This window comes from Falco punctatus, assembly GCF_963210335.1.
Source record: "Falco punctatus genome assembly, chromosome: 20".
Lineage (NCBI taxonomy): Eukaryota > Metazoa > Chordata > Aves > Falconiformes > Falconidae > Falco > Falco punctatus.
The window spans coordinates 2604229-2627820 of NC_137600.1; the positions used below are offsets into that span (position 1 = coordinate 2604229).

Genomic DNA, 23592 nt, shown 5'->3' on the forward strand with positions numbered 1-23592 from the left:
AATGTGTAACTAAGTTTTTATATAGAACTTTTCCATAAAACACAGAATTCAAAGTAAATTCTAATCTTTCCATATTTGCACACTTCAGTTTGCAACAGAATGTAAATAGGACTCGACACCCCGTGTCAGCCTCACGTGAATAGCTAACTTGGCTAAATCTCTAGGTGCACTGTAGTGAAGTAAAGGTAGAAAGTAACTTTCCCAAACATAACACGAAACACGCTTCTTGGTGCCATTTACCGAGGAAAGCAAGACACTACCCAGCTCATTTGTCTACCTACACTGCATTTAGTTGAACAGATAAGCAATATCACTATGCTGCTCTAAATTAAGTATGTAAATAAAACCCTTCAGTTTTTCCTTGAACACTCTTGTACTAGAATGAGTCTTCAAACTCCATCAAAATGTGATTTATACCAGAAAAATCTTAGTGCAAAGATACTGCTGCTTTATGCAATATTATCTTGTATTCATTCTTTTGCAAGACACTGCATTGCAACGAGAAGTTTTGAAGCGCACAATGATTTCTTCCCCTGCAACACCTACTAAGTAAGTGTGTTTAACTCAGTTGGCTGTAGAGAAACAATCTGCTCAAAACCCCCATAACCCTGCTCTCCAAAGCAGTTTCATAGCAGTAGTAATTCAAAACTTCAGGCCCAAGTTTCACTGTAAGTCCCAAACATCCAACCTTTTTGAAAGCAGGATTTTTAATTTTATCTTACTCCTCTGAAAAAGTAAATAAATCTCATTTTCACAATGCTTTGGATTTTTACGTTAAAAACATGTTACAAAATTGCTAGGTAACTAAAATGGGCAGTTAACAGTATCAGAATTATGACATTTCACATTTAGCATGAACAACTCTTCGCATGACGCTCCCAGAAACAGCCCGTGCTCTTCAACCAAGAATATGGAGGCAGATTAACAATTTGGGTTTATGTCCCTTATTCTTTAATCTGCAAATTTAACAGAATTAGGAAACAGAAGAGAAATACAAGGAGTACAATAGAGTTGACCAATTATACAAAATCTCATCAATTCTACTTTACATTTCATATGCCACTACATTATTTTGCTTTAGAAGTTTTCCTTGACAAGGTGCTGGAGGACTTGGCGCAGGTATACAATGCTGACAATGGAAATATTTTATTAAGTGCTTCAGGAAAAGAAGCGAATGATCCCAAGTCAATAATAAAAAAAAAAAACAAAACCAAACCCAAGCAATCTTTCAAAAAATTATTCCAGTCTATAAACAGCAGCTTCAATGTTCATGTAACCCAGAACACAAGATTCATAAAACGCTATACAAAGCAGTCCTGTAAAAAAAGAAAAATGAAGAAAGAAAAAGAGAAGAAAGGCGCAGCATGAAGTAATTTCAGACAACCAGTTTTGTGAGAGCTTTAATGGCACAAAATGTTTATAAGCTACAACTTATACATGTACTGTAAACTGTATATAATGTTACAAAGTGCTAACTAATTTATGAAGAATGCATAATCACTTTGGCTCAGTTAACTCCAATATTTCAACATATGTCAATTAAAAAATTTGAGTTTTGAACAATCTTCAGCTTTCACTTTTTAAAACAGTAAGTAAATATGCATTTGCTGCAGTTAAGTTAGCCTGCTGCATTTTTAATGTGCGAGTTTATGCATTTTTTTTCTTGACCCTATTTACAAATATTCTAGGCCAGTTTTCACTGAATGTAAGAAAAACAAAGCCTGCATTTTTTTTCCAAAACTGTAAACAGGTATAAAGCTTTTTAAACAACATTTATCTTAACAAAACTTCAACTATCAATAGTTGAAACCCCTTTTCAAATTATACAACAATCTGTTTCTGTTCACTGTAAAACTAGAAGTTGTAGGCTTTCATCCAAAGCTTATAGCAGGGTATCAATAAATACTGCATTGTATCATAGCAAGTGTTACAGTGATCATGTATCCATTCCTCATCTATAGTTTTCACAATTTTTACTTCATGGCTCCTTCAAATATTATAAATTGTCTTGATACTCTAGCCACAAGCTTGCAATATTAATCATCAGATATTCTGAAGAAGAATTACCTTTTAATTAAGGGGTAATTTTTTTTAAAAAAAGTACTCCCTACTTAGTAAAAATCTGTTTTTCGACTATTCCAATTTCCATACAAAACAAGGTGCTGTAATTAGAACTGAAAGTGTTTCAGCCTTTCTCCTGTCCCCTCAGTTTTTAGGACTGTAAAATGATTACTATCTAAAACACCCTTCACCACTTCCCCCTTCCCTCCCTCACCTTTGGGTGAAACCCAATATCCACACCTGAAACAAATACGCGGTAGTGGGCAACTCAAGTGCCACTAGTATTGACATCTAAAAGAAAAAAAAGATGTCTTCAAGAGAATTTTTTGTTAGACTGCCCTTTCACCCTGAAAGCATTCTCTAACAGCATTCAGAAGTAGAGAATAAAAGTAAATACAGTTTAGAAGTGGATTTATACTTACCTTTTCTTACTTCCTGGGAGCTAACTAAGTTCTTTTAAAACCAAATCTCAATCGGGATTTAGCTTCTATGCACCAACTGTTTCAAGCAATCACTGCTGTATCAAATAATCAACTTTATAAAGTCTGATGCAAGCAAACAATTATAGGTAGCTGTTCTCTCCATACCGGCCGACTATATTTTCTTATCATTTTCTACAAGTCAGCCTACTGAACTTTTTAATTAAATGAGATTTTTGCTAGTTTTAAAATTAGCATTGGTTCCCTAAATACTTAGTATTAAATTCTATATAATTTTTTAATATATTCATATATATATAAAAAAAGAGTATTCTATCCTTCAGAGGCATGCTACATGTTCTGAAATCCAATAAAATCTATTTAAGGACACGACTGCCCCGATGCTTTGTAACAATTTGGTACTAAAGCTTCACATTTTGAAAAGAAGTGTCACTGAAGGAGGACAAGGTTTAATGTTCCCTAAGATAAAAGTTCAACAACATTAGTGAGAAGTCTATCTAACATGAGACACCACAAGTGACTTTCAGATTCCATTTATCCCCAAAGGAGATTGTACAGTAAACAATGAGAGATAGGAATATTGAAAACTCATTTGCAGAAGACATTTCAGAGCTTGACAACTTCTGAATCTTTATGCACCTGCAAGATTGTCCCCCTAAAAGATTAAGTCAATCGCTTTACTTCCTGAAACTGCCATGTCATCATAATTGTAAATGGTTCCACAACAAACAGAATCATATCCTTTTATACAGAGTCTAACTACACCTACAGCTGTTGGGTTTTTCCTTAATTTAAAACTACTTTTAAAAGGAAAATTTCACATTTAAAATTTTCCCTTAAGAAAACAGGTAAGGAAAAGAAAAGCTTCTTCACATGCAAACAATGCGATTTTTCTAATATTTTCTAGGCATCAGACAGGTTTTCCTACAAGGAATAAGGAGCTGACTTCATAGAAAAGACAAGATTACAACAATTACCTAGTATTAAAATATGCTGATGGATTTAGTAATCCTACTTTAAAATTTATGCAGTCTTTGCCTCCTGCAAATCAAATGGTGTTAGCTAGTAGAAGGGGCCAAGTACACTTCCCCCAAAAGCCGATTTAAACTGTTTTTTATTGCCAGGGATTTCTTAGTTTATATCACAACCAGCTTGTTTTTCAAAAGAAAAATTCATTTTCACTCCAATCAATAATTTTCTTCCAAAGAGACTGTTAATTTTATCACCATAATACAGTCAACATTTATACCATGCACAACTGCAATTTGTCAGGTTGCACTAAAGAGGCAACAACATCACTGATAAAATTAAAACTTGCTGGTGGCATTTTGCATTGAGAGAAGCCCTTGCAACATATAGACAGTTGTAAACTCCATTCAGCAACTCTGACGTGTCTTGCAGGCCAAGAGGCAGGGGAATGGGAGGAGAGAGGGAAAGAATGTGGATAGCGAAACACCTCAACAGAGTTCCAACACAATACTGAATTCCAGAGTTAGCGAAAACCTGGATATGTAAGGAAAGGGTGAAGTCAGGGTCATGCTTAAAATGGTCTCAAGTCAAATGTACTAAAATGAGACAGTAACACCTTCACAGGTCACGTGGATTTCCAGGTTTTGCACTCCATCTTTCAATAAGTGCTGGCTGAAGGGGTGGTCAGTCGTTTTCCAATGTAGATGCTGAAATAAAAAGTATAAGGCATATCGTATTTCACAGAAATACTCCCTGTTTTCCAAACAGTCCTCACACGCTCAGCTGTTCTCTTTGTCTTGCAAAGCAGAATCTGATGAGATTCTTCCAAGGACTTCTCTTCTACAAAATCACTTAAGAGTGAAGATTTTCAGATGAGCCTAGAAGGACTGAGACTATCAAGTAAAAGTGGTTTTCTTCCAGTCCCAAGCTCACTTGAAAACCCCAGTCCCAAAGGGTTTGTGTTGTTTGTAGAGGAACTGACACAGGGCTCCTGAAACAGCTGAGCAACACTCTCAGGTTGTTACAGTAAAACAAATAAAGTACTGCCTATAAAGGGAGGGGGTGAGCTTTAAAACACTGAGCATTGAGGATCTACGCAAACACTGACCTCTAACAAATAAATCCAGGCAAGATTTAATTCGTCACAGAAACACACAATTTTGCTACAGTGCAAATATCTCACAATATATTCTCACATACTCTTACCCTCCTAATTTCTTTGACAGTTTAAAAGAATTTAAAGAGACACTTGAACTACACTCCCAGAAACAAATATGAAGCTAAATAAAAACACATTTCAAGTACATCTTTGCCCCAACACAGAAGAACATAAGACAGATAAACATAACGTAAGGACTTAAGCAAACTGAGAGATTGTGTTGGATTACGCTGGCAATGAAAACATTGCTGAGCAGAGTCACAGCTGACCCTGCAGAACACATCCAGTAGTTCACATATCTTTCTTTAACTATTCAATCCTTGGCTTTCAGTAATATCAGGCAACTGCACCATTAGACATTGAAAATTACAGAGTATGTGCCATACACACAGAACTACAGCGTCATTATTCATACAACCTGTTTTTGTAATGGTTAGTAGAAGTTACAGCAGTTTTCCACCTATTCTGTTCTTCCTTTCCCTACATTATAAATGGCAGCATTTAAGTAGAAGGTGTGAATAATCAAATGACACATGCTACAATTGCAAAGGTTATCTGCAAATTCATGCTAAGCCATGCATTTTCAATATAAGAAACTAGATCTATTCTAGAAAAAAAACCATACTAAAATGGCTGCAAAGTTTTAGTTGCTGCAAAGTTTTCCTGCATTTCAAAAAGTACACCAAGTCTACCTTGAGCAAGGTGCAACAATACTCTAGTTATTCTAGATAAAGCCCTTTTCAGCAGGCACCTGGCATACAAGTAAAGTAGCAAAGCAAAGCCAGATGCAAAAGTTGAAGTGAAAATTAGGTTAATACTTACCCTAGTCCCAAAGCCAAAACATGAGATATGAACAGAGATGGAATGAAAACCTTAAGAAATTCTGCAGAGAAAATGCCACCTTTTTTCATCGCTCCACTTTTTCTCATACTTAAAGACACTGAACGTTTCGGATGTCTGAAATGAAATTCCCTGAAAGAAGAGGGGGAGGGGGGAGAAATTCAACAAGATTTGTTTCTTTACTTTTTTTTTTTCTCTTCACACAAACGCACAGATCTCTGTAGGAACACTTTTTTCAAAAGTACAAAGAGCTAGAGATCAAAGCAAGAGATCCCTTACACAGCGTAAGGAATCAAAGATAATAATAGGAGGTATTGTGGAGAGACCACTTACACAGACAGTACAGAGACAAAGGGAGCAGTAGCTGAAGAGAGAGGTAGGTCCGAGAGAGGGAATTTCAGGATGTGATTTGTTAGCAAGAGCCTTGTTTGTTGTTCCAAACAGAGACACAGAAGTCTGCCAGAATTAAACAGCATCCTCTATTTTAATAAAAATGCTTTGCATTCAAGGATCTCAACGTTTCCCCTTCCGTGGATGAACATTACATATTTTACATAGAAAGAAAAAAAGGTACAGAGAATTTAGGAGACTGGCCCAAGGCTATTCCATTCAATAAGCCAAAACTAAATCCCATGAATCCCAGCTCCAAGTACCCAGCTCTCCCAATAATTATAATTTTGTCAAGAAAGCTTGTAATCAGCTTGCTGTGGATTTATACTCCTTTCAATAAAAAGGTCATTCTGTTGCTATTAATATTTTCATACTTCATTGTTTTGACTTTTTCTAGCCTCCCCAAAGAGAATTTTTTTCTAAGACAATCTTATTTGGAGAGCCAGAGTAATTCCATGCAATTGCGACTTACGATTCTTCTCTCCTTCATACAAAAGAATATACATTAAAAAAAGTTTAACTCACTTGGGAGGAATGTTTTCAGGCCTACTTGACCAGTCTGACACCCAGTCAGCACTTTTCTTCAAAACTTCCAATTCTTTCTCTCCTTCTACTGCTTCTTCTTCAGACTGAAAATATACAGGGGACAAGCCTCACATCACTCAATTAGCTCCTCTTTACAGTGTTAAATTGAGAGCAACAATAACAGTGGTAAAGTGATAAGCACCAAATGGTGGCACCTGACAAACTAGGGAGTGTTCTTGGCCTATTGATTATTTAGAAGAGATTTTATTATGCTAAGAGGACGATCTGCGGAAGTCAGTATACTACAAATTCTAGTACTAGACCCAGGCCTTCCACATCATTGCAAGTTGTTTGGTTTTATGAGGGCTAACAGAAAAAAAGTATCATTTTAATCCTAAAAGTAATAAACCAGCATTATTGCAAAAAATATTAAAGTGTAATTACAACTGGCAAAAAGTTGATGGCATTTGATTTAAAGCCTACAGAACATAGCTAAAGCACAGAAAGACAACCAAATAAAAAGGTTTCAAATACAGTATTTTGACTTTTTTTAAAGGTGTTACTAGTCATTTAAAATTTATATTACTTACAACTAGCAGCTTCTACTGGGTGCATCCCAGGTGCAGTAGGGAAAGGCAAGCACTCACTACAATTTTCTTGCTCCAAAGATTTAACATTGCGTCATCAGATGCAAATGTTACCATATAGGAAAAAACTGAATTAAGAAGGACTGGAGAACGCTACTGACTTCAGTACAAACTCTTCCTTAGTATTTAAACAATTTCCTGAGTGGTTTTTAGTAAAACAAGATAAACCACGTACAACATTAAAGTAGGAACCACACCAAAAGCAGGAGTAATCAAATACAACAGTCGTGAAAGTGAGCTGGCAGCGCTAACCAACAACCTCACTGGGATCGTTCTGGCTCTGCAGGGCAGAACTGCAACAGCCCTACTATTTGGCCAGGTCTTTGAAAACATTAAATGCGAGGTTTCATTCTTCCAGGAATGCTTTTTATTTATACTGCTGAAGACAGCAAATTCTATTAAATGATTAAACCAAGGGTTCAGCACTAGTCTCCTCTCAGTTTGTACTATGGAGATTACTCACTATCATGTGAGCTGACTATCTGTAAAGCAATAAACCGAACACCCTGAAAACTTGTGCAGAAATATTAACATTTCAAAGACAAAACAAAATAGGTTTCACATACACAGTGCAAGCAGTGTTGAACAATAATGTAACTGCTACTAAATAGGGCATTACTCAGCTTTGGAGTTGGAGCCTCATTTTCCCCTCTCACTCCAAAGCTATTAATCCTAAAAGTCAATTTTCAATTAATACAGAATCTAAGCCTGAACAGAGTTCACTAACCCTCCCTCATTTTTAAAAATAATTGCTCTGGAATGTGTTTTAATGTAATAAAACTTTATTCTGAAAACAATGCCTTAAAAGAAAAGATAATTCAAGTTAAACTGACTTAAGCTTGAGCGTACAAAAACTATTTACTAGACCTATTTATATTTATAGGCAGGTACTATATAAAGTTCTAATAAAAAACAGGATTGAGTAAAAACCTCCAAGTACAAGACGAGGAAACGGAAACAGCCTTACCCAAATGACTAAGGAACACCTCCAAATTTTGAATAAATAAGGTTTGTAAAATACATTTGCTAGTACTGCAACTAACAACCAAGTTTAGGGTTCCTGAACGAAAAAAGGTAAATTGCTAGCAAGCTGCAGTGTGATGCTTTTTTTTCCCTGACATGTAAAATACATAACATTTCAGACTTCTGACATGACAGAGAGCTTGCTCTACCCCTCAAGTACTCCCAGTACTTGGGATCTATATAAATACATGGTCCACATACAATAGCCACAACTTTAAAATATATTTTTTAAAAGGTAACATATTTTAAAGGTTAATGAAGAAAATACCTGAGAACTACTGTCTTTACTTGTGTGCATTTCCACATCAAAAGTTATCTGTCCATCTTCTTGAGGTGAAGGGCTAAAGAAAAATTGATTGCATTATGTCATTTTGTCATACTGCACTGTTTCATCTAAAGAATCATTAGTGTAAACAGCATCTCAGCTGAATCATTTCCACATGCACTTCTGCACACAATTCAGAAGACTTACACACTACGCTACCCTTCAGATCACAAATATCACTATTGGCAAATCTTCCAAACCCCCTCACCTTTTCCATCTTTTTCCCACTTATAATTCTACCTTTCTCAATGGGGTTGACCATCCTTCCACTGGAGCAAAGAAAGCACTGCCCAAAACTTCAGCTGCTACACAAAAGATGTAGATCCCTTCCTTCTTTTAGGTAACACTGCCAGTATCGTGAATTATACCTCTTTTTGTATCATTATATGCAGAAGTATCACACATCAAAACATCTTTTAATGTTTGGCAAGAATACATACTCCTCTTGTTAGCCTCACTTTGAATATTACAAAACTGGTAATCTACTTGAGATATTAGTCACCTCGATCAAGGAAGCACTAGAGAATTTAAGTCAGGAACAATACAAAATGCTCTATGATGCACCAAAGCAGGTGTCTCTCAATAGAACGCCCAGGGCATCTTTTTAACCTGACTTAAGCTTTCATGAAAAAGGTGTATTTTAGAAGCATCCAAAAAAGAACCCAGAACACCACATTTAAGAACAATTTGCTGTTTACAATGCAAAATATCAAAGTACCTCCCCTTTCCTGTATATTACTTTAACTGCCAAAAGGGGAAAAAAACTAACAAAAAGTTAGTAAGTGTAAAATTAAGGTAAAAATAAGGAATCTGTTTTCATTCGCTTAAAATGTGGCTAGTGACTGAAAAATCCTATGCTAGTAAAAGAAACCATCCAGCCACCATCTAGCAAACATTCCTGGTTCGACTGCAAAGCAGAAAACTACTGAGAGAGCTAGTCTCTTAGCAACATAGATGTAACAAACTTTAATTTTCTACAAATGTAACCATTCTATTTGAAGTACTGGTCTGGATTATTTTCAAACATTCTACTACATTCAGTAGTTAAATCAGGCCTCACTAGTTTTAAATAGCTTTTACATCCATCAACCACTTTATAAGCTACACAGTAGACATGACAGACAGCATTCACCCAGCAAAACCAAAGGAGGCACAAGCAGAAGGACAGATAAAAATTATATACAGAAACTGCTCAAGGATTTCCAAAAATGCCCCAAAACTTTTAAGAAAAATGGTATAATGAAAACATAAGAATATCATAATGCTCACATCTGCCTCGAAACATTATATTGTTAGGCAAGAAACATTTTGCCTTCACAGGAAAATAAGCAGAATACTGAAAGCAAGGAGTACAAATTCTGACAATCTTTTTTCCTGTTTAGTCCAGTGATGTTTCATTATGCTTAACTAAATACAAAGCACGTGTACATAACGTTATTATTAAGAAACCAGTAAAATTAGGTATTTTTTATACCATATGTGATTTATGACAATGTGAATTTTAACTCTGTTGTTGATGTGACTTTCCCGCTCCTGGATTCCTTAGCTTTTTGTAGCGACAATGTATTTTTCAAGTCAGATGTCATATTTTACAGCCAACTACCATGAGCCAGCAAGGACTCCAAATATTGGAGCATGTCAAACTTTAAAGCTTTACCCCCTCCATTAGCGTCTACAGGATAAATCCTGCAATAAATTGCATGCAGGACAGCAAACATTTCTTTACCTGTCACAGTGGGAACTCCCTCTTGAACTGCTCTGTCCTGATTCATGCTGGGCATCCAGGAGAATTTTTTCCATGTCTCCATTGTGGATGGAGGATGATGAAGGGACATGTTCCAGACCTCCGTTTTTCCCATTGCCATTATCGTTGCTATTGCCATTGCCGTTCATCTGTAACTCCACCCAGGAACCTGTTGGGGCAGCCAGATGTCATTTCATTAAAAGCAGTGAAACTAAAACACATCTCATGTTTATCAATTTACACAGAAAAAACACGAATATGGTGAATTCAGATAACATACACTGCTGCTGGGAGAAAGCTCATAAACACGTACTGGAGACAAGAGTGACATGTTCCCTCCTCTTTCATCAACAAACACACCCCTAAAAAGTTATGTTTTGTTGCTACCTACCTCTGGGGCTAGTCAAACAAGATGTCCCCTCTCAAGTATTAATACTTTAATAGGCCACATTTCTCTCTGCGTTTTGAAGCTTCAGTTACCTATTTATCACCAATTACACTAGCCACCCCGCTTCCTCTACCTCTACGCTCCTTTTTGGAACAGAATTTTCATCCCCTAGCCCCCTACTGTTCAACTCCCCTGTCTACAATTTTCTATTCTCCCCTCTACTTCCAAAGGCCCTGAATCAAACCCTGATTTTCATATACACCAGGCAGGCTGCCATTCTCAGGCCTCATTCAACTTTCTTTGCCCTGGCCCTCTGACAAACATCTCCCATTCAATACCATCTGCCACCTCTCCTATCCTACCGTACCGCAACTCAAACATCACAAGCTTGAGGCAGGCATTATGTCTCCTCACACAGCCAAACTACCACACTAACATGCATTTCATTGCAGTTAGATTAAAAGATTTCACTTGCTAATAAGCCAAGATAAAGAATGGAGTAGCAGGGAAATCCAGAGCTCTCACATGTAATAACAGTCAGCAATTTCAATGGCAATCACTTCAGCCTCTTTTTTTCTCCCCCTTTTTTTTCTTTCCTTAGCCAGGGAAGGCTGTATAGCCCACAAGTTGAGATTTACTGTTTCCACCACCCGCCCCCTTTTTTTTTTTTTTTTCTGTAGTTATACCTATGGGATATCCATGTGTGCACTGAGATTAAAGCAGCTGCTAAAAAGTTCATATACTCCATATTTCAGGTGAGTATTTTTATTTTTTTTAAATGTCTTCACTTGTATTTTATGTGCAGATTAACTAAATGCAAAAAAATATTTACTGGTATGGTATGTTCACTAGTGACATGTTTCAATTGGAAACTAGTGAAAACAAACAAGTTTTGGAAACACTCTTAATTCATAAATATACCAGTAAAGTCCTGAAGCGTAAAGACAGAATAGACTTCTACTGCTCTATCTGTTCCAAATATTTAACTACACTCCCTACCGAACTGCAATTCCAACCTTCTCATGTAGGCATACAACAAGAACGATTTCACTATACAGCCACTTTATTAGCCATAATTATGGAGAGAAAGATCTCACAATCTCTCAAAAGTATACCATTTTCGATGCAACATTATTTCCCATTATTGGTCAGATAATGATTTCGCACACATATATTATGTCATCACAACTCCTATGTAATTTAATTTACACCACCTGAAGGCAAGCACTTTCACATTTTTTGTGTTTCATTGATTTTTTTTAAGTTTTGACATCTTCATTACTGAGGCAAAAATATTCAAGAAAAGAAAGCCTGATAATACAAATACAACAGCTAAAACTACACTCTAAACCCTGTTTTTACAGGTTCTAAATTTTAACACTGATTGCTTGACTTCTGAAATGCACCTTAGAGTGCCTGCACATGTTTTTTACAGCAAAGTTTTGGCTCTGGGAACTGCATCAGTGACACAGGAAGGGATTTATGTCATAACGAGTTCACCTGTTTTCGGCCTGATTTTGTGAAGCTGAAACAGAGTTTGTCCTTTGTACCAATTAACTATGCCATTATACTGATGACCACAGAAGCATCATACTCTTAAGAGTCCCGGTGGTTTACAGTCTGGTTTCCCCAAGTTGTATTCACAAACAAGGAATTTAGGGTGTGCACAATCATACGATGTACACCAACCCTGTACTACATACTGGGCTTTTCAGATAATGAAGCATTAACTGGGAAAAGGCAGCCTTTGCTCAGGCTAGTCAGCATGAGACGCAGAGATGGTATTATTTCAGATTTCTGATGATTGCAGGTGTCTAAATTTCAAAGTAAAAAGGCCACACTCTAAGAACTACATCAGGAAGGTGGCTTTGCCATGCAGCAACGCCTTCACAGCAAGGCGCCACACATGCAAAAAACCTCAACACGTGGCACCTGCAGTTAGAAGACAAGTTAGGCCAGAAGGCTATACATTCCCCAAGAGCCATTTTGGAGTAAAGAACATCTAATGGGAAAACTATAATGCTCAGGATCTGCAGAGACATCTATTATTAAAAAATCAGCAGTGAGCGACAAACAGCATGAGAGGAACAGGGGCCAAAGGTGTAAGGGGATGTCTTCCTCTGACAAGCACAGGCAGGGAAAAGCCCAGCAGAAGATGATCAGAACTGGTTGCTCTAGTATGCAGCTATTAAACACACCTCCACAGCACTTAAGATTATGCACAAATAAAATCTTTGTTAACATTTATCCCAGACTGACAAAACTTGCCGTTTATCTAAAATGTGCTGCGGTCATACTAGGAAGAACATTCAAATTAAACTGTGAGTAAAGAGTCCCGACGAGTCGAGCAGTAGTTTACATGACAAGCAGCACGTTCTCCATCTGACCTCACTTTTAATGAGTCAAAATACATTCAAGGAAGCATAATCTGACATCAAGCTAAAACATGCTACATACTCCCACTGGCAGTCACAACCGGTTTGTGAGATGGGATTCAGAGAGCCCTAGTACTTTCAAAGACTGATTAGAGGGACAAAAATCTCTGCTTCTTTAAAAAGATGCACAGGAATGTATTTGAGAACAAACTGCCCAAGTAGTAAGCCAGTGCTTTGTGCCCCAAGCTTTCTTCAAAACTATGGAAGTAACATTAATCACCTGCTCTTAAGAGAACTCTTGTTTTTATCATATTTATACTTGACAGTAAAATGGGAAACATGGTCAAGTTAAGAAATGCAGCAGCATTTTCCTCCGTTCACAAATCACATCACACACACTTTGGGGGGAAAAAAAAACCCAAGCAGCTGCTTATATGAATGATATCTTTCTCCAAAATTGTCTGAATTTTGCCCATGCTCTAAGGCTAATTAATTTGCTATTAATTGATATGCACTGACTTTAATTACAAGTTTTTCATAACTGGGGGACTGTTTAAACAACAGTAGCCAAACGTGTGGAGGAAGAGCGTCTCATTTCTCATTTTGTTTGTTCACTCTATGATTTCACTTGGGGGGGGGGTGGAGATATCGAGGACAATATATAAATTATATACACATCTATATTACATATATATTTATATAAATAATCCAAACTAGTAGTTCACAAGGAGCCTGAGCCATGGTAATTTTGAATAAACTGATGTCACTTCTATAACGCAGTACACCATTAACAACAACAAAAAAAAAAAAAAGAAAGAAAGAAAGCAAGAGAAAAAGAGAAAGAAGAAACGAAAGCTGTTCAGATTCCCATAGTGGTAATTATTAAGCAGATTTTCCATGACAGAGCTAGATGGGTTCCTCCCTAAAGTGGGATTTCTTCTATTTGTCAATATGTAACAGAGCTTTATAATAATTAAAATACGCAAAGAATCTAGAATTCCCAGTGGAAGCAAGCCTTTTTTTTTTTTTCCTTTTTTTTTGTGAACCCAACAAAGTATAGGTTCAGTTACTCCCAGGTCTTCTGACCCTTGATTCAAGTACGAAGGGATCTTTGAATGAAAGGCCCTAAACATGCAGAAACGACGTACAGAACAAAATGAATAAGTGTCTAAGCTCATTAGCCTGAAAAAGTTCACTGGAAAGCTTACATAATGGCAGAAAATGTACCTATAACACCAAAGCATTGTGGAGCAGCTGAACATCTGAAAGCAGCACTAAGCCTACATGGAGCTGATTGGTTGCATATGTTTTGTTCACGGAGCACAGACTATCAAACATTTCCTCTCATACCTTGTGCTCACCACCTTCAGTAATCACATTGATTTTGCTAAGCCTTTACGTGCTGATCCAGCAGTAAGATCTACGTGGGCAGATCCAGCACAGGCTTACAGAGCACTCATCTCTTGTTGCTCCTACTTTACAGCAGATTAATGTGTCCCATAGAGTAAGTTAACATACTAACAGAAAATAAAAAGGAAACATTAAAATAGAGTATCAAAGATCGCAGTTTCTGAAGTAAGCATTGTTAGGTATTAAGCATGTCGCAACTTTAAGACAGCATAATCGGTCTTTTAATACGCTAACAGCCCTGAATAATTTGTTAAAATACCTATTTGACTCAGGTGAACATTGCTGCAAACTGCCATCGTTATCACAAGAGGTAGTGTTACCACAACACAACAGCAGCATTATGAAATAGGCACCGTGTATTCTTCTTTAATACAATTCCCATTGAGTTACAGGAGATCAGCCAACCAACGTATTTCGCGGTCAGTTAAACTTCATTGTAAACCACGAACGTAACAGTTAATGATTAATACAATTTATTCACCTCTTCAACTGCAGTATCCTTAATAATTACAAACAAATGAAAGGACACGCTGAAGCAGCTGTATAAAACGAGGGGAAAGCATCTGCCAAGTAAGTAGGAGAGCACACATAAAACCCACCGATGTGCCCTACCAGTGTTATCCGAGGAACAAAAGGATGCAGCAGGGCAGCTGACATAGATGCCGGATATAGAGGAAAATAGCTCACGTCAGTGGTATTGACTCAGCCACTGAATAAACTCATTCCCACAGTCACGCTCCTCCCCCTACCCTGCTGTATCCCCATCTTAGCTGTTAATACCAGCCACCGAATAAACTCCGTTTAACCACGAAACAAACCTGCTCCCGCTCTCGGCTCGCCCCGAGCCACGACGCTAAGCTCCCTCCCGCGCCCGCCCCCCCCTCAGCCCCGCCGCCTCAGCGCTCCTGCGAGGGGCGGCCCGGCCCGAACCCCCCGGCCTGGCCCGAACCCCCCGGCCCCAGCCCCCGCCCCAGCCCTCCCACAGCACCCCGGGCGCTCGCCCCGGCTCCGGCGCGCAGCCCCCAGCCCTGCGGCCGCCCCACCGTCCCTTCCCCCCTCAGGCAGCTCCCGCCGAGGCGCTGCCCCGGCCCGCCCCGGGTCCCCTCAGGCCTCGCCACCCGCCTCTCCCTCACGGGCCGCCGGCGCAGCCCGCCGAGGCCATTACAGCCGCTCCGCGGCCCTAGTAAGGTGGAGGGAGGGCGGCCGCAGCCCCAGGGCAGCCCTCACAGCGTCCCCCGCGCCCCCGCCCCATTTGCGCTCCTTTGCAGACGCTAACGGCGGCCGCACTCACTGTTGAGGCCCGGCTCGGTGTGCGTCCCCTCAGCCGGCGGGTTGTTGTTGTTGTTGTGCTGCGGCGGCTCATGAGGGCTGGACATGGCGGCGCAGGAGCGGCGGCTGAGGCGACTGAGGGAGCCGCTGAGGCTGGGACAACAACAACAACAAACCCCGGACTCCGCTCCGGACCCGGCCACCCCGCCTCCTCGCACCGCGCAGGCGCGGGCCGCGCCGTTCCCGCCCTCCCGCCGCAGCGCACGCGCCGCCCGGCCCGGGGCGCGTGCCGCGCACCATGGCGCTCTCCGTGCCTGCGCACGTCCCGCCGCCGCCGCCGCGCCTGCGCGCCACGGCCGGGCGCCGAGGGGAGGGGGCGCCGGGGGGGCCTGCGCGGCGCTGGCCGCCTCCAGTGACGGGGAACCGCGGGCCGGCCCGCCCCGCTGGAGCCGTGGGACGCCAGTGTCCCTTCAGGAGAGAGAGCTAGAGCGTGCCCGCCAGCCCCGGCGTAGGCCGCGGCCGCCTTCCGCGCCCGGAGAGGACGAGGCCAGCCTGCACAGGCGAACCCGTGTGGCGGTGCCCATCAGGCCCCCAGCTCAGCCGAGTTCCCACATGAGGGAGTGCAACAAATCCCCCTCCGCAGGCGCAGCGGGTGTGAGGTAACCTGTCAAACCTGCGTGGCGCAATGGGCTCCCAACGCTTCCTCTCACATCAGGCTTGCTTTCGCCTCAGGTAATTTTAAGCCAAGAGCAGGTCCAAAAAATAAGAGCTAAGGCATTCTGTAAAAACTAATGGTCTTTAAGGTTTAATACCCACCTGAAATGATAGTGTTCAGAAGCCAAACCAACCTCAGCGTGGCAGGCTTTTTTCATTATTGGCAGACTGTTAAGGTAGAGAAGATGGCATCTATGTAATGAAATAGGGCTTGTTCTGCACTGGGATGCAAAAGCACAGCTACAAAAAGTGAAATTAGTGTGCACCACAGTTTCCTTTCAGTATGAAAATGAAGAGGCACCCTTAGGCTATTTATGCACATACAGCTGTACTGAGCATGGGAGTAACGCAGAATTCTGGGGAAGGCACATTCAAATGCAGTGAGATACAGATGCAAACATCTACCTTACCCTGCTGAGGTTTATTCATTTGTAGCATGGGTAGCTTCTGTACCAAGTACCTATTCTAAGTCAAACAATCACGTATAGAAGACAAGGTTCTTCTAAATTATTAATCTCAAGATTTCCAGAGTTCATTTTATCTTGCAAATCAAGCCAGTCAATTCCTCAAGGCAGAGCAACATTGCATAGGTACTTGGTATGGCTGTCAGCAGACCCTTTACTAAGATTCTTCTGTTTCTAATCTCCTTTTTCACTCACATTCTCTAACAGAAAGAACCAGCAAGACTAACTTCCTCGCAGGTGATTATTTAATTTGCCTTCACAGCTTGAGAAATGATGTTTACTAACTTCATTCCATTTGACATCCCTTAAACCTCAAGGTTTATTTTGAGGCCTAGAGTCTTTCTGGGCAACTTTGTACCTTAAGTCCCATCTCGCACATCTATATACGAGCATTTTGCTTCCCAACAGTGGTAACGGAGCCTTTTATATCATAAACCCCACCCCATCAGCAGCCAAGAGAAAATAAATTGTCTTTTATGTTACTGTACCCACAGTAGGAGTTCAGTAATACCATCAGAGACTGAAGTCACGCAGATACAGTTCCATTAATGTCCTTTCTTTTGTCATCTCCCTGTTACATATGGAAAGAAGGAACTTTTGTGTCAGAACTATTTAAAGCTAGAGAAAAGCCTGTATGTACAGTTGTCACAGTCATCCCATACTACAATACCGGTTTCAAACGTTTCTCATCTTCTGTTTATCTATGCTGTGTTGACAAGCATCGGCATTAGAAATCCACCTTCCATAACACTGACCTTTCTTAGCAAATTGACCATATACCCTGCGTGACTGTACCAGATGTCTAACCTGGTGGAAAACCTGGATTTCTCTGGGATATCACTGGAAAAGAATTAGCTACACATAGCAAAAAGCAAGCAATACTTTAAATAATTTAATAAAACAGCTATTTACGGGTAGAAAGGCCGCAGATACATTCTAGATTGGAATCAGAACAATGAGCTACTTAGGATTTTGAATAGAAAACCTGCCTAGGTAATCCTGTCCCACTTTGCAACCCTAACAATCACAGGATAGCATCACGAGTATTTGTCATCCCCATCATTCAGGAAGCATCTGCTATAATACTTGCGGTATGAATATTTATCAGTAAAGTGGGACTATTAGAATTTCTGAGTCAGAAATAAATTGATCAAGATTACAGAGTGAGTCAATGCAGAGCCAGAAATAGCATTCACAAGTCCTGACTTTCAGCCCTGTGCTCTTAACCACTACACAGGTTCCTTAAGTCAGTTGAATGATGTAATTAATGTTTGTAAAGTAATTTGAATCCTTGCATGGAAAATGCTATGACAATAGCAAGGTTGGAGAGGCAGAAACCCACATGTTAATAGAAGAGAAACAATGGCCATTAACTCCTGGGAAAGCCTTTTGTACTGAAGTGCAATAAAAAGGGTTTTCTTCTAGAAAGTTATAAGAAGCCTTTAATTTGATTGAAATCAAACAACCAACAAGCCACCTGATTTATCTCAAAGCCTCTCCCAGTTTTATTCTCATGGTTCCAAGATGTTCTAAATGTTGGAAGCAATTTAGGTAAAAAACGATCTAAAGTCTTAAAATGTGCTGCAATTACTTTTATTTTATTCATTTAGTACTTCTATGCCCCAAATCTGAAAAAAACTGCTAACCTGTTGCTAAGATGGATGCCACCCCAGCGTGTGGGAAACACAAAGGCAGTCCTTTCCCTGCACACCTCTTTTGGTGTCTTTATGCTGGAGGTAGCGATGATATGTACTGGGAATGCTTTTCTTTTATTTTTTATTTAGGAACAACTGATCAAAGTCCTTGCAGATGACTGGCAATTCCAAAGATGACTTCAAGGGACAGCCACAACACCTAACCTTGATCCCTTGCATTTCTGAAGCATCCATCTCTCTCTGGTAAGTTCTTGCCTCCTGGTAGAGAGCACCCCCACACAAAAAACTGCGTCAGAAAAAACTGTGAACACTATTCTCTTGTAAAAGAGAAATAATAGATTGTTTGCAAAAGGTTGAGATTATTAAAGCTCAAGGGTAGCTTTTTGAGAGAAATAGAATTCACGCTGTTTCTTAGATTCTCAGCTGTATCACAGCAGAAAGGAACATTTTCTGTTTCTATTCCCATCACTGCTATCACTTTTTTCCACTGCTCATTTTTACAAGCCCAAACCTTTCAGTACCAGCTTAAGTAAAGATGTTTGCCAAGAGCAAACAGACAAATCACTCGAGACAAGGGTAGTCATTACAGCAATCTCACTTTCAGTACACCTCTCTGCACCTTGATTCAGTATGCCGATCCTTCAACTTAAAACAACTAATTGCATAGGAAAGGGCAAAAGGAAATAGCTTTTGTTCAGTTAGAAGTGTCTGTTGGGATTTGGGAGGCTACACACCTTCCCTACAGCCCAGGATGAAGGGCTGAAAAACCAGTGCCCAGGAACTTACTTCTTAGCTCTGTCCTGCTAACATTCCAGAGCAGACAATAATAAAAGAAACCCCACAAAACTAGTATTCCATCATCCCGTGGCCCCTCTCCAAGAGGGGAAGAAGTACAGGTTTTTCCTTACCAGCACTAATTGAGCTTTTTCTAATAAGGCTGTGAATACAAGAATATGTAGTTAAATAAATGCTGGAGTGGAAGTTGTGCCTTAAGAGAGCAGTAAGGGGAAGCAGGGTATTGCTGCGTATTCACAACATGTTTATCAAGGCAGCAGATCCTTTTCAGCAGGAAAACTGTGAAGGGACTTGAGCCACAGAGCTTGCCTACAGCTCGGCATTGTACCCGTGGATAACTGGCTTATGCTGAACGTTAATTGTCGACAATAGCATCACTGTGGTTCAGAGCATGGCTGCAATCTTGCACATACCAACAACTGAAGTGGTTGATGTTGGCATTTAGGTACCATCACTGGCTTCCAAGACACAACGCAAAGGAACAGAACCTCCTTTCCTGTATTTAGTCTGGTATTCAAATACTGAGACTTGAGAGCTTGCACTGTTTTCACTGGGCACTGGAAGAGACTGCTGGGGGGGGGCACGGGTGGTGGCTGCTTTTCCATAACTCTGTGTGTTGGTGCAACATCCCCCCTCCCGCCTGGCAAGCTGCTTAGGAGAAGGCCTGAAAGTCACAACACAGAAGCTAGTAGAATGGGGCACTGCTCAGCATGCAGTAGGGAAGAGATCAGTAATTTCAAAAATACCTGTAAACAGAGAAAAGGAGAGGGACAGGAAAAAGGATAAAAAGCAACCTGACAAAATGTATTCTATGCATACTTTTATTAATAAAATATAAGATTTACAGCATATGCCAATGGACAGTGTGCTTAGAGAATTATCTAGTTGGATAAGTATGACACCAAAGTCAGTAGCTGGTTTTGGTGAGGATAAATTAAACCTCAGATGACATGCCAGGGATCACTGCTACTGACCAAATGAAAAATCTTTCCTAAAACTAGCTTTAAAACCCCTGATTCCATCCCAGCATGCGCACAGCTGAGGTCCAAGAGGCAGTTTCGCTTTAATGTAGTATTGCTAGGAGGCTGCGCTCTGTTCTGTGTGAAATCTACCTGTTCCGTTCTGTGCCATCTTCACGTCCTCGCTTCCTTTTATGTCTGTGCTAAGCAAATTTTCAGGTATTCAGTGCATCGTTTGGGATACAGGTACGCACAAGAGCAGCAGTCTTAATACCACGACCCTCAGTCTTCCCAAAATAGCAGTTATTAAACCTACGCAGTTTTTCACAAAATGGAGATGAATTTTACCAGCTTTGATGCAAAAGCAGCATCTAATTACCTCTTTGCCCTTGCGATAAAATAAAGAATAATCCTTGGACCTGATCCTGTAAACACCTATACACATGATTAATGTTACTCAAGTTGTTTCCTTAACTATTAGCCAGTAGTCATTTGAGTAAAATTAATCACATGCCATGTGAGTAGGGCCTGCTAGTTTATTCACCCATTGGAAAACAGTTTGTCCCTGGGGCAGTTAATTTTTTTTTTTTTTTTTTTTTTTACAAGGCTAACAGGTGAGAGAAAAAAAAAAAAAAGGTAAAATCCTTACAAAGGCTCATGGTCAGGCATGCATGTTACAAGACAAATACTGTATTTAAGAGAACCAGATCTAATAAATATTAGAATTTTTACATTTTCAAACCACTGCACAAGGATTAAAAGAAATTAAAGTATGACTGCAATAGTAGTCTGGTTAACAACCTCTAACCCAGCCATAATTTTACAGCAGAAACAGTATCTTAGCTCATCAAATAATAAGAGGCATTGTAAAAACTACTGATAACTAAGCCACAGAAATAATTTTAAGTATCGGTAACTGAAAAGTGAAAATTTTCCCAGTCAAGGGGTAAGTTCACTGCAACTTTAAACTTCATTCTGAACATTTCCATGAAGGAAGAGTAAACCTAAAAGCACAATTCGCAAAAATACCTGGAGGTAAAAACTCATGAGCCTTATAAAGCATCAGTATCTAGTTCATCTTTGGATAAGCCTTATTTGCTGAAGAGTTTAAATCTCTCAAATAACTATGAACACTTATTTCATGCAGCTTCTGTACTCCACATATTTTCTGATCGTTGCACTATTCAACATTTCTGTAAGTGCAGTAACTTTGCAAAGCCAAAAGCCAGAAGAAACACTTGCATGGTAAAACTACATTTCCACTCAGTTACTGATAGCAATAGAATACAGAAAATAGAGCATCTCAGAATGCGGTGTAGTAATTACCTATGTAATCACTTGGTATTTCATACTACATAACATCACACTGCCAGACAAGAATTCAGACATCCTTTTAAAAAGCCACAGGGGACTTCGTACTCTAAACAAGGCATTAAAGGTATTGTATCCTAAAACAAGGCATTAAAGAAACCAGGATGAAACTAAACATTAAGACGTTAGTCCCATAAAACAGATTTTAAAACCTGAAAAATTCCCATTTAAGCAATAGTTTAAAAAAAGAGCCTTCAAGGATCCTGGAACATTAACTGACCTGTTCAGATTATGGCAAAATCTGATGGCAGTTGATGGTTTTGAGATGGAAGTGGTCAACCCACACTATGGGTGGTATTCTTGTCATTCGTGAATGAATGCAGATACCTGTGAAATCCCTCCCTCTCTTCAGTCCCATGAAAAATGATTAATACTGGTTAAAATCATTACAAAAAACATCATTTTATTTTCATGCATCTAAGGTAAAACACAGAGTATTTGTATAAAGAGGTAGATTAAAAAAAAAGAAAACAGATTCTCCATTCTTTGTCACTTTTATTCAGTAGTTTGTTTGTGGTTTTCCTTATTTTCTCTTTTTTTGGCGCCAGACACGGCAAGGAGTGATTACAGTCAATTGTTATTAAAACATTTGTTGCAACACAGTCGCCCTTTACCACTGACCCCAAACGGACCCATTTCATGTGCTTTATTTTGTTGGGGGTTTTTTTGTTGGTTTTTTTTTCTTCTATACACCACCACCAAGGCTAGGTGGAGGGGGATGAAAGGGAAAGGGGGAGTCCAGGAGGCCAGAAGGAGGAGGAATGCTACAAGCCACAGCAAGAATGAGCTGTATTTAATAAAAAAAGGGGGCCACGAATGATACAGTAATGAGGTTACACAATTAAATCCCATAGCATGATTGAAGGCTTTCCCTGTGTTTGACGTCATCACAATGGAAGGCATAAAAAGTGGAGTAAACCGATGTTGATACAGTCCAATCTAGTCCATTAGGCAAGATGGTGCAAGTAGTCATTTAAATTAAAAAGTGCCCTATCCTCACCTAAATGGCTAGCAGACATGGAGAAGAACGCAGTGACGGATCAACAGAGCTTTCTCCATGTAGCTATAAAAGAGTGTTGTCATATGGCACATTTTTAAACACTGGAAAGGGGTGCCATAATGGACCTCTCATTCTCTTTCATTTACAGGTACAAATGCTAGATTCAACTATTTCAACTATGCAGGAAGTGGACTCTTCAGTTAGGAATGCCAACCCTAATTCATTTTGTCTTGAAATATATACAAGTTGTTTGTAGTAGCTACAGCAATGATGTTCTCCTTAGGATGCCAGGCTGTGTGTAGAATCTTCTTGTTGAAGTCTAGGCTGTCAACACTGATTTCATCCTTCTTCCGTTTACCGCTTGCACATACTTTACGTGGCTTCAAAACGGTACGCGGTTTATTGTTTTCCCGGGACGCCTCTAAGGTGATGTCTCGCTTTGTGTTTCTGTCGAACATTCTGAAGAAGTTGTTGTAAGATCCTGTCATGACAATGCTGCGGAGGGGGGGAAGGAACAAAGTAACAGTTCAGTTAGGAATAACCTCTCCTTTCATTCAATCCGAGGGTCCCACCTAAGATCATGCCCTATTCTACAAGTACAAAGCAGGCATCCTCACCCACATCATCTACAACCTGAAGTGAAACTAAGGCTTTTGAATATTTTAGTGATTTAGAAAAATAAGTATTTTTTTTTCCTTAACTGGACATTTTAAGGTACACACTTTGTCATCTAAACACTTCGACTGTCATCATTCAATTTGCTGCTTATGCACACGTGGGGAAGTGACCTAATGAAAGCCAGACACACCAGATTTTAAGTCACATAGTTTTAGTTGCACACAAGTGGCATAATTTAGATACTAACCCAGTTTGTGATACTACCTCATAGGAGATCCTTATTCTATCTCAGCTTTTCAGTAACACAAATAAAAGTTTCCCCGTCCTTTTGCCTCAAAAACATATTTGGACAGATAACCAAGTTTAAAAAAAAAAAAAAAGCTGTGTCTGAAGATACTGATAGGGATACAATAAGCTGATTTAGATCTAGCAAATAAGCAGTTAATTACAC

At 39.7% G+C, this 23592-nt stretch overlaps 2 protein-coding genes and 1 long non-coding RNA gene across 7 annotated transcripts in view; 1 reads left to right on the top strand and 2 right to left on the bottom strand.

Moving 5' to 3' along the window:
• Positions 1–921: 921 nt before the first annotated feature.
• Positions 922–16520, bottom strand: BNIP3L (BCL2 interacting protein 3 like). Of its 3 annotated transcripts, none has more exons than XM_080370344.1 (6): positions 16382–16520; positions 10106–10292; positions 8323–8395; positions 6385–6488; positions 5452–5601; positions 922–4177 (listed from the first exon to the last, which is right to left on the bottom strand). In XM_080370344.1, exons 2-6 carry the CDS (start codon positions 10270–10272, stop codon positions 4129–4131), a joined length of 543 nt encoding a protein of 180 aa, XP_080226470.1. In that variant the 5' UTR covers positions 10273–10292; positions 16382–16520; the 3' UTR covers positions 922–4128. The 3 variants fall into 3 exon arrangements, with proteins under 3 accessions (XP_080226470.1, XP_080226471.1, XP_080226469.1); XM_080370345.1 differs by lacking the exon at positions 16382–16520 and adding an exon at positions 15588–15788; XM_080370343.1 differs by lacking the exon at positions 16382–16520 and adding an exon at positions 14896–14968.
• LOC308055827 lies at positions 15886–22293 on the top strand. Its single transcript, XR_013924619.1, has 2 exons — positions 15886–16297; positions 18528–22293. It is a non-coding gene; the product is annotated as an uncharacterized lncRNA (long non-coding RNA).
• PPP2R2A (protein phosphatase 2 regulatory subunit Balpha) overlaps positions 21999–23592 on the bottom strand; it is a 39856-nt gene continuing 38262 nt past the window's right edge. For all 3 annotated transcript variants that reach the window (XM_080370338.1, XM_080370337.1, XM_080370339.1), the window contains one exon: positions 21999–23018. In XM_080370338.1, the coding sequence (XP_080226464.1) occupies positions 22739–23018 (280 nt within the window). In that variant the 3' untranslated portion in view covers positions 21999–22738. The remainder of the gene's footprint in view (positions 23019–23592) is intronic.

Bases quoted from the DNA above. Each gene is read 5' to 3' on its own strand.
- BNIP3L (XM_080370345.1), bottom strand. From the start codon at position 15,672: ATGTCCAGCCCTCATGAGCCGCCGCAGCACAACAACAACAACAACCCG. The intron at 8,396-10,105 runs GTAAAGAAATGT...ATTTTTCTTTAG, and splicing joins GGGAGTTCCCACTGTGACAG to CCCTTCACCTCAAGAAGATG. The intron at 5,602-6,384 runs GTGAGTTAAACT...CTCTTCTTTCAG, and splicing joins CCTGAAAACATTCCTCCCAA to GGAATTTCATTTCAGACATC.